Genomic DNA, 11,730 nt, shown 5'->3' with positions numbered 1-11,730 from the left:
TACAGCAAGCTGAAGTGAAATGGTAAATATAACTTAAAAATAAAAATTTGCAGTTAATATCAGTTTAATTAGGACTAAAAATAATTTGTTTTAATTAAGGCGAAATTAAATCTCAATATTGTCAATTGTATTGTAAATAAATTAAGATATTTTAAATAAAGTCCAACTAGTATAAAATTACCACTTCACTGCAGCTATGTTCTCCGTCCGTCTGTTTTAGATTTTTTCAAACACTGCCGCATGTTCTCTGAATATTACTTACCAATTAAGAAACACTATGAAATATGCTAACATATTTTTTCTTTGCCAACTCTTCGAATACGAAACTACGGCTTGATTTGTTTGAAACACAACAGTACCACCAAGATGGATACTCGAACCCACCGACAAGGCTTTCGCACAAGGCTCCGACGCTAAAGTTGAATGCAAAGCTGATGGCTTCCCTAAACCACAAGTAACATGGAAGAAAGCTGTTGGTGAGTAAATGGAACAAATCTTCGCTACTCACAAAAACGGATTTACAAAAACTAACGCTTAAAATGTTAAAACTCTCAGGTGATACACCCGGCGAATACAAGGACTTGAAGAAGAACGATAATATACGCGTAGAAGAAGGCACACTACACATTGACAACATACAGAAGACAAATGAAGGTTATTATCTCTGCGAGGCTATTAATGGTATTGGTTCTGGACTTTCGGCCGTCATTATGATTAGCGTACAGGCACCACCAGAGTTTACCGAGAAATTGCGCAATCAAACTGCACGCCGTGGCGAACCAGCGGTCTTGCAATGCGAAGCTAAAGGCGAAAAACCCATTGGCATCTTGTGGAACATGAATAATGTGCGTTTGGATCCCAAGAATGATAATCGTTATACAATTCGTGAGGAAATACTCTCAACCGGCGTGATGTCTAGTTTGTCTATTAAACGTACCGAACGCTCAGATTCTGCGCTCTTCACTTGCTTGGCCACCAATGCTTTTGGTTCAGATGATGCTAGTATTAATATGATTATACAGGAAGTACCCGAGATGCCCTACGCTTTAAAGGTTTTAGACAAATCTGGCCGCTCCGTACAGCTGAGCTGGGCGCAACCTTACGATGGTAATTCACCACTTATCCGTTATATTATCGAATTCAAACGTTCACGCGCATCTTGGGACGAAGTGGATCGTGTTATGGTACCCGGACATACAACTGAAGCGCAAGTACAGAAATTAAGTCCCGCTACTACCTACAATATACGCATTGTGGCCGAAAATGCTATTGGTACATCGCAGTCATCGGAAGCTGTAACAATTATTACCGCCGAGGAAGCACCATCTGGCAAGCCACAAAATATTAAAGTCGAACCGGTGAATCAGACCACACTGCGCGTTACCTGGAAACCACCAGCACGCTCTGAATGGAACGGGGAAATTTTGGGTTATTATGTTGGCTATAAACTATCGAACACCAATTCTTCATACGTTTTTGAGACTGTTAACTTTTTGACTGAAGAAGGCAAAGAACATAGCTTGGAATTGAATAACTTGCGTGTTTACACCCAGTACTCTGTCGTGATACAAGCTTTCAATAAAATCGGCGCGGGTCCTTTGAGTGAAGAGGAGAAACAATTTACTGCCGAGGGCACACCAAGTCAACCACCAAGCGACACTGCCTGCACCACCTTGACCTCCCAAACCATACGCGTCAGCTGGGTGAGCCCACCACTCGAATCGGCCAATGGTGTGATCAAGACCTACAAAGTGGTGTACGCACCTAGCGATGAGTGGTATGGTGAGTATCCAGTGATGATGAAAATGTGAAATTATAGTGTTTGAACATATTTACTTCGTTTATTTATACGTTAAAAAATATGTTTAAAAACAAAATTATTTTGATAAGTTATTACTTTTTAATATATTGCTAAATACTTGTGTTCTCTCACCAAAGATGACACCAAACGTCATTACAAGAAGACTGCTTCCTCCGACACCGTTTTACATGGCCTCAAGAAATTCACCAATTACACCATGCAAGTGCTCGCCACCACCGCGGGCGGCGATGGCGTACGCAGCGCAGCCATCCACTGTCAAACCGAACCTGATGGTGAGCGAAATGCAAAAATTATAAGTTTTTAGACTAGTAAAAATGTTTTCTCTCGCATTGCAGTTCCCGAAGCACCCACCGATGTAAAGGCTTTGGTAAAAGGCCACGCTGCCATACTTGTCTCATGGCGTCCACCAGCACAACCTAATGGCATCATACAACAATACACTGTTTACTCGAAAGTCGAAGGCGCCGAGGGTGAACCCAAGAGCCAGAAAATACCACAACATCAAATGAGTTTTGAAGCCATCGATTTGGAAAAGAATAAGCCATACGAATTCTGGGTCACCGCTAGCACCAATATTGGCGAAGGACAACAATCGAAGAGCATTGTAGCAATGCCCAGTGACCAAGTGCCCGCTAAGATCGCCTCATTCGATGATACTTTTACTGCAACATTCAAGGAAGACGCCAAGATGCCATGCTTAGCTGTTGGTTCACCACAACCCGAAATCACATGGAAGGTTAAGGGTGTGGAATTCACCAGCAACGATCGCATGCGCGTCATGGCTGATGGTACATTGTTAATAAAAACGGTTAATCGTCAAGATGCCGGTGAATATTCGTGTCATGCTGAGAACTCGATTGCAAAGGATTCCATTACACATAAACTAATTGTGCTCGCGCCACCACAATCACCACAGGTATCACTTTCCGCCACCACGACCGATTCGTTGACTGTCAAAGTGAAGCCACATGAGGGAGACACCGCGCCACTACATGGTTACACACTGCACTACAAGCCAGGTGTGTTCGTGCGCATTTTTTTTTGTGGTATGAATATTTAAATTTTTTTGCGCAGAATTCGGCGAATGGGAAACTGCTGAGGTATCTGTGGACGCGCAAAAATTCACTATCGAAAATCTGCTTTGCGGCTCACGCTATCAAGTCTATGCTACCGGTTTCAATAAGTGCGTATTGTGGAATAAACAATTTTTAACTTCAGATCTGAATATAATTATTTCTCGAAACCACTTTTAGCATTGGCGCTGGCGAAGCTTCGGACATTCTGAACACGCGCACCAAAGGCTATAAACCCAAACTGCCAGAGAAACAACGTTTCATTGAGGTTTCATCGAACTCGGTTTCACTGCATTTCAAGGCCTGGAAAGATGGCGGCTGCCCCATGTCTCACTTTGTTGTAGAAAACAAGAAGCGGTTGGTGCCACTGCCGCATAATTATGTTTTTTTTTTTTTCAAAAATATTTCATCTACTGCAACTGAAATCTCTTTCTAGCGAACATGCTGAATGGAATCAAATTTCGAATAATGTTAAACCCGATAATAACTACGTTGTTTTGGATCTGGAGCCCGCTACTTGGTACAATCTACGTATTACTGCACATAATTCCGCCGGTTTCACGGTTGCCGAATATGATTTTGCCACTTTGACTGTGACTGGAGGTATTTACTTTCTGTTTTCCGATTTGCATTTGTATATATGTGTATATTTAAATATATACATACAAATAATTACATAGTTAATGATTGCCTTTACGAACGCACATATGTAAATGCATGGATACGTATGTATGTATGTGTCCAATGTACATGTGTCTGTTGAAAAGTCGCATTGCTTTTGTACATACGTATATACAATAGAACTACAGTAGAGAGTGGAAAAAATGCTGCAGATTTAAGCTATTTAAATTAGTTAAAAATATATGAAAATTCGAAAATAAAAAGTATTATAAAATATAATTTAAAAATTTAATTTAAAATTAATATTTTTTAATACAAAAAATAATCTAAAACAAATAAAACTTGAAATTTATTTGCCTTATTAAATTATCTATTAAAAATTAACGTTTCTGCTTTTAGTAATTTAAAAAAACTATGTTTTATGAAATTTAAAACAAGCCACATGAATTTCAAATAAAAAAATAATATTTTTTTTATTTATAATTTTGAAAAAATATCTCCCTTTCGCTTTTTTGTCTTTTGAATTTCGCGGCTATGTACAAAGCGCTACAGAGCTCGTATCTGGCAACACTATACATAATTTGAAAGGTCTTGACATAACCTACAAAACAACGCTATGCATGATTAGTTTGGATATTGCGTTCAACAGTTATAGACGTGTAAACATGGAGTTCACTAACGCCGAAATTCGCGCTATTTTAAAGTTTTCCTTCGTTTAAGGCAAATCCGCTAGAGAAACGTTCCGTGAGATTAATGGTGTTTTGGGGGATGGTACTCTATCACTTCGACCCGCGCAGGAATGGTTTCGACGATTCAGAGCCGGTGAAAACGACACCATGGATAAGCCAGCCGGCGGAAGACCTGTGACGACAAATACCGATCAAATCATGGAATACATCGAGTTAGACCGGCATATGGCATCTCGTGACATCGCCCAGGAGATGGGAGTTAGTCACCAAACCATTTTGAACCATTTGCAGAAGGCTGGATACAAAAAAAAAGATTGATGTTTGGGTGCCGCATAATTTGACGCAAAAAAACCTTCTGGACCGAATCAACGCCTGCGATATGCTGCTGAAACGGAACGAACTCGTCCCATTCTTGAAGCGGATGGTGACTGGCGACGAAAAATGGATCACATACGACAATATCAAGCGAAAACGGTCGTGGTCGAAGGCCGGTGAATCGTCCCAAACAGTGGCCAAGCCGGGATTGACGGCCAGGAAGGTTTTGCTGTGTGTTTGGTGGGATTGGAAGGGAATCATCCACTATGAGCTGCTCCCATATGGCTAGACGCTTAATTCTACCATATACTGCGAACAATTGGACCGCTTGAAGCAGGCGATCGACCAGAAGCGTCCAGAACTGGCCAACTGGCCAGGAGGTTTTATCGCATCCACCATATAGCCCGGACGTAGCGCCAAGTGATTGCCCTTGGTGGTGTGAAGTTGAACTCAAAAGAGGCTTGTGAAAAGTGGCTGTCCGAATTCTTCGGAAATAAGGAGGGGGGCTTCTACGAGGAAGGTATTATGAAGTTGCCGTCTAGATGGAAACAGATCATCGAACAAAACGGCGCATATTTTAACTAAATCCGATCACTGTAACACTTTTTATAAAGCATTGAATGAAGAGCAAAAAAGCGGAAGGGAGATATATGACAACCTTATATTTTAAATATAAAAAATATTTTTTTTATATAAAAATTAATTAAAACAAAAAAATCTGAATTTCGTTTGCCTTTACAATTTATCTATTCAAGATTAAGTATTCTGCTTTAGGTAAATTGAAAAAAAAATTTATTATGAAATTTTAAACAAGTCAAATAAATTAAAAAAAAAAAATAATAATAAATTTCCAAGTTCATGTATATATACTAAAATTTGTCTCTAAATATCAGTGAAAATGGAAGCACATCTGATTTTTTCAAATTATTTCTTAAATGATAACGTTACTTTTCCAATAAAATAAAAAAAATAAATATTTCGTTGTGAAAATAGAAATGAAAATCAAAAACTTGAAATTCTGAAAAAAATTTATAATTTATCAAAAATTAAAGTTTAGCCGATTTATTTTGCGCTATTGCAACAAGAATAAAATACTTTTGTTAAAACAAAAAATAAAAGCGAAAAATATAAAAAACTCTATATTTTTAAATATTGTTTTTTTTTTTTTGCAGTACGCAAGCAGAAATAAATTTAATTTATGATTTAAAATTTGACTTTTCTGCAGCATTTTCACCACTTATGCAAATAACAAAAAAAACGAGTTTGTTGTGGATATAAATTGTAGTAAATCAAATATTGCTAGTTGATGAAAGCACCTGAATGCTTTGTTTTTGCAACTCGTCTGCCAATGCAAGATTTAAAAAATGCCAAATTGTTAAATAATTGAACCCATGATAATTCACCACAAAGAAATGCAAAGTTGAATTTAGTAAATTTTTGCTTTTTATACAAATAACTTATTTTGTTTATTTTGCCATGTACAAAAATTGTTTACTTAAGCACTTAAAAAATTATGAAATACAATATTTTAATTTTTGTAAAATATTTCAAAAGCGACTTATCAGTTTTATATAAACATTTTTCGCTAAAAGAATTATTTTTTATGCAAAATTTTAATGCTAAAGGATTTTAGTTTTCCGTACTTATTTTTTGCATAAAGTGTAATTCATTTTTTATTCAGCATTTCGTGTAAATGCTTATATATATTTGTTATTTATTTATTTCGATTATTATTTTTGTACAAACTAGTAATGCAATGTAGAAAAACACTGAAAATATTGCGTTTGACCGCATATTGCTCGTACTCGTAAATATGGTATCTATAATTTTTATTGCGTAAATGCAATTTGTTTTTATCCCCAACTCACCAATCACCCAAATTCACGTTCAACTTGTAAATTTAAAGAAAAAATTGTTTAAAATAAGTTATGATTTATTTTATAGAAATCCACAACCACTGCCACCATTACACCAAATGAAAGTTTATATATCATGTTAGAAAAAACGTAAAGTATCTATCTGGTCTAGCATTTGTGTAGTTCGAAAAAGTCAACAAGCAAAAGTCGAATTGTCTTTCAAGCTGATTTTTTGTTGAAATGCTTTTTTGATTTAATTTGTAATTTTTTCTCATAGTATTCTTGAGCCTCATTAATTTTTAATAGATTTTTTTTTTTTTAACTTTACAAAGTGAAAGTCGTGTTGTTGTGCCATGAAGTGAATACATATTCTGTATTTAACTATTTTTTAAAAGGTGTTAAAACAATTGTATGAAAAAAAACATCCTCAATTATTTTTTATAATTTAAAATTGTACAAAACTATGAATAGTTTTGGGAAAATGTGCATTGACGTCCTTGCATCGCTTGCATTATTATGTAGCCTACCTCATCAAATTAAGAAACCGAATTGAATGGAAGTGAGTCAAGTCTTTTCTTCCTGATGTTAATTTTATTCCCCTTGAGATTTGTTGTTAACTTTTCTATTTATATCTTAACTAGTTATAAATCCGGTTCCGCATCGGTTACATAGCCCCGAATGGTATTGGAATGTCATAACTTAGTCGACTGTTACTGTTTTTACATAATTTTAACTTCAGATGCTCAATGGAACTTATCCACAGAAAAATTTAAGGCTAACTCGTTGAATTTTGTAAATATATATATTTGCATGAAAAGTCATCATATAACTGTTCCAATGATCTGTTTTTAATACTAATACTATACCATATTGGTGAAGAAATTAAACATTTCGAAAACCAAAATTCGTGGAAAATTGAAAAAAAAACAGTTCTTAGAAATTTTTACGTACGACAATTTTCACTTTATCGTATAAATCATACAAATATGAATTTCGATTTGAAGGCTTACTAAAAGTCTGGGAAGTAAATAACCAAATCCCTTTCTAATGCGAATCACAAAAAAATTTCTTAACAACTATAAGACACGATATTGTTTATGTCAAACAACAAAATAGTTATGTGTGTTCTGTTTCAATATATTGGGAGTAGCTTCGAATTGAAACTATTATAGTTACTGCTTTTGTCATTTCCACTTTTGTACATTGTTCAAGATTTCACTTTATGCATATACCATACTTACATGGTTTATTCTAAATTTCAGTTTTAGTCTAAGTCTTTAAAACACAGCATTTTCCGTTAAATATTTTTCAATCGCTTTAGAAACTTTATACATTCATTTTGATAGCAAAACTATATGGTGTCTGTCCGAAATGAATATCTCAATGAATATATAAAAATCTTTCAGGTATGGTTTTGAAAACATATTTTCTCCTCACTGTTTGAGTGAGTAATTCGTAACAGTACTGAAGAAACACCTTTAAAAAATAAAAATAGATTCTTAACAAGTTTCGGGTTATACAATATAATAATACTCCCTTTACGCTGTGCTTAGCCCTAGTCAATAATGATAGTATGCTTGTTTAAAATCTGTATAGTTTGAAATACTACTTAGTGTAATATGAAATACAACCCTGTATGTCGAAAATCAAAACAAGACATAATTAGCGTAATTTTAGAGCCTTAATAAAAAGGGTATACTCTTAAGTTGTTAAGTTTAAAAAAATGTCCATAATTTTAAAATTTGAGAAACCAAAACAAATAATAGAACAACAACATATGCTTTCCATTTGAGCTTGCTACTTATTATATTTCCTTTTTCGTTATTTAAATTTATGCATCACTATATTTTATTAAACATAAAATCGCTGTGCATTCTAGATCACACCTAGAAGCAAAACATCAACACTAACCTTATAGCTTTTCATCTAGAAAAGCTTAAGCCTTATTTGTATTGGGGTTCCAAGAATACTTAGAGCATTATTTAATATTCGAATAATATATTAATTTATGAAAATAAAAAATGTAAACGAAGGGATTGTTTTTACCTGCAACAACCAAAGCGCTGCTTCAACCTCCATTTCCTACACACATACAAATGAGTGTCAAGATTCTTTTACTGCCATAAAAAAATTTGCATCATTGAAAAAAATGAATACATTTTCATAAAGAACAGAAGAAAGAAGTTCACTGCGTCTCTCTGAGTTTATTTCGTTTTTCAATTTGAGTATTTTTATCTCGATTTGTAACAAATTTGAATTCGATTATAATTCGATTACTATTTAGTTTGACATAACACACTTACATGCATAAATATATGTATATACGTAAATGTATAAATGTTAATGCATTTATATATATTTATATATATATACATATATAACATACACATACATTGTCATTTGTGAAATATTCATACATTAATTACATACCTGCATACATACATAAAAATTACCACGCATCAAAAACATATTTATCGACAACTATCAATTAAATCGTTATTTAAACAATAAGTTAAATAAATATTTATCATAATCTACATACATACATACATAAAAATATGTATAAAGCAAAATATTTATAACTTTTAATTAAGGAATGTTGTTCGAGTTTGCCGAGTTTCAAATTAAATTTACTTGCATAACCTAAAGTTACGGCTGTTATTTGCTTACGTTTGAGATAGTTTTAATCAAATACTTAATGAATATTACAATTAGCATTAGTTAGCAAAAAATGAAAAAAAAAAAAACAAATTGCATTTAGTAATAATTAATTAGTGTTTTTAGCAATATTGCATTTACTAGAATTAACTAAAATATATGTAAAGTGAATTTTAATTATGGAAAAAGTAATTTTTAATAGTGTGAAGTAGAAATTGACAGTTCAAAATGCTTAAATATAAGCATTGTGCGTTCGCACATTCGAAATTCATGTTCGAAATTTCGAAGTTAGTGTTCGAAAATTCGAAGTTATGTTAAAAACATTCAAAATGTTCTAAATCGCTAAATTATAAACTTGCGTAAATAATTTTTTTCAAATGTCCTTTGCTGAATACTAGATAATTGGAGATGCAAAAAAATTTATGTTAATTTTTTATTAAAATTCACTTTAATCTTTACTTAAAACTGTAATATAGTGAATTAATAGCTTTAAATATTTTCACAATATTTTTCGTGTTAACGAAGTTGTTCAATCACCCAATCAATCAAACTATGCTTAATTTTCGCTCTTCGAACTATTTGCAATTAAAATGTATGTGTTGTGCCATTCAAATCAACTGTTTCTAAAGTTACATGTTTTTCTACGAATTCTGCGTTACACGTTTTAAACTCTTTACTCTTATTAATTAGACTTTTTTTACTTATACATACACAAGCAAAAATTTCGAATTCAACTTTTGTATACTTAAATAAATTAGACAAAAAAAAAACAAAGCAATAGAATAAAAGTAATGTTTGGAAAAAATAAGTATAATTTCGAAAAACGAAATACTCTACATTGCATTGACGAATTAACCGAGTAATGCCAAATTTGGGCTTTCTATCTTTCTCTGTGTCTCTTTTCTCACTTTATCTCTCTCTCTATTTGTGTGTGTGTGTGTATGTTTGTGCGCTTCTACATACTTTGGTTGTTACAGGAACAATTGCCCCTTCGCGTGACTTACCCGAACTAACCGCCGAGGATACGATACGCATCATACTTTCCAACTTAAATTTAGTTGTACCGGTGGTAGCTGCTCTACTCGTTATTATCATAGCGATAATTGTTATTTGTGTTCTACGTAGCAAAGGCAATCATCACAAAGGTATATACACTGAATATTATTAATTGAATTTTCTTTTTTTTTCGTTTTTTCTTTCCATTGTTTTATTACAAACTTCTACGATCACTGAAACTCTCTCTGTCTAATGCGCTTAATATGACTACGTTAAACAAACCAACAAAACAAAACTACTTTTATGTTTGTTATTGTTTTCATTTCGCCTAATTCGACACAACAAAAAACATAAAAAAAATTAAATACTTTGTAAAAATGCATCCGTACCCTACTATGAGCAAAATTTTAATTACTTGAATGTTTGGCTTGTCATAAATATTGTTATGAACAAAATTTGTGATTTTCGAATATTCGAAAATGCAATTTCCAAAATTCTAACAATACTATAATGCATGCAATAACGCTATAATATACTAAAATATGCAATAAACAATCACAAAATGGGTTTGTATTCACAAAAATGACATTCGAACATAAAAACTACGTTATAAACTGTCCATGTACGCGAACAAATCAGGCACCATTGCACCACTCGACGATGGTCGGGGTGCAGGCAATCTGAATACGCGTATACGCCTACCCGCCTGGATGCCCGAATGGCTGGACTTGAATTTTATGGTGCCTTTAATAGCCACTGTCATTGTGGTAGCGGTTGGTATACTTGTTGTATGTGTAGCGCTTTCCAGACGCCGTGCTGATGACTTGCGTGGAGGACAAAAGGATGTGTACTGTAGGTTTTGCATTTTCCTATGCTTGAGCGTACATAGCGAAGTGCTTTTATTAATAATAATATCAATAATTAACTTTGTTTTATATTGTTATATTTTATATGGAAAGTATTGATTTTCATATTTTATTTCTGTTTTGAAAAATTTAAACTAGAAACTAATTTTCAACGCCAAATTGCTTAAACTTGGTGCTTGAAAAAGAAATTAATTATAATCAAATCATTACAAAATCGGTAAAAAATATTTACTCTTATAATTATTCTCGTGTTAAATGTCACTCCATATTCGTTGTAACTAACCTTATACACTTGTATATAAAACATAATACTTAGCATGAATTCCTGCCAATTTTAAAATTAATTATAGTTAACAAGAACAACACAAATATGCCAACACACCATCCGAAAAAACTAAATGGTCCAATGAAAATTTCGAACATTCCTAAAATTCTTTTAATAACGGTAGATATGCAGCATTAAAAACAGTAAATAACATTTGAAACACCCAGTTTTCAATTTTCACTTCTGATTTTTCAAATTACCCTCGAAAGTTTTGAAATCGGAATAGAATTAAATTTAGAACCCCTAATTAACTTCCTATAAAGAATATTTATAGTACGTTTGAATACATATACAAACATATTTACTCTTATCGTTGTTGTAGTAATGTAAATGTTAAAATAATTACTCATATATGTACAGTTATATATATTTAAATGTTAAACGTTATGTCCATCACGTCATCTCATTACCAAATTGGTTATCCCCACCCCTAGAAAAATAAATGTTTTAAATACGGATATTGGTATATTCATAGTAATCGGGAAAAAATATTTATTTTTTATGATTTT

The 11,730-nt window shown here is 33.1% G+C and overlaps 1 protein-coding gene across 1 annotated transcript in view; it reads left to right on the top strand.

The window, feature by feature from the left end:
- LOC106619349 (Down syndrome cell adhesion molecule 1) overlaps positions 1-11,730 on the top strand; it is a 146,808-nt gene that overhangs the window by 115,263 nt on the left and 19,815 nt on the right. Inside the window, 8 exon segments of the mRNA XM_070108539.1 lie at positions 357-476; positions 556-1,782; positions 1,939-2,094; positions 2,158-2,841; positions 2,897-3,005; positions 3,076-3,252; positions 3,332-3,498; positions 10,670-10,882. Coding sequence (XP_069964640.1) covers positions 357-476; positions 556-1,782; positions 1,939-2,094; positions 2,158-2,841; positions 2,897-3,005; positions 3,076-3,252; positions 3,332-3,498; positions 10,670-10,882 — 2,853 coding nt within the window.

Source organism: Bactrocera oleae, chromosome 4 (assembly GCF_042242935.1).
Source record: "Bactrocera oleae isolate idBacOlea1 chromosome 4, idBacOlea1, whole genome shotgun sequence".
In the NCBI taxonomy this organism is placed as follows: Eukaryota; Metazoa; Arthropoda; class Insecta; order Diptera; family Tephritidae; genus Bactrocera; species Bactrocera oleae.
This window is presented reverse-complemented; position numbering and strand designations above follow the sequence as displayed.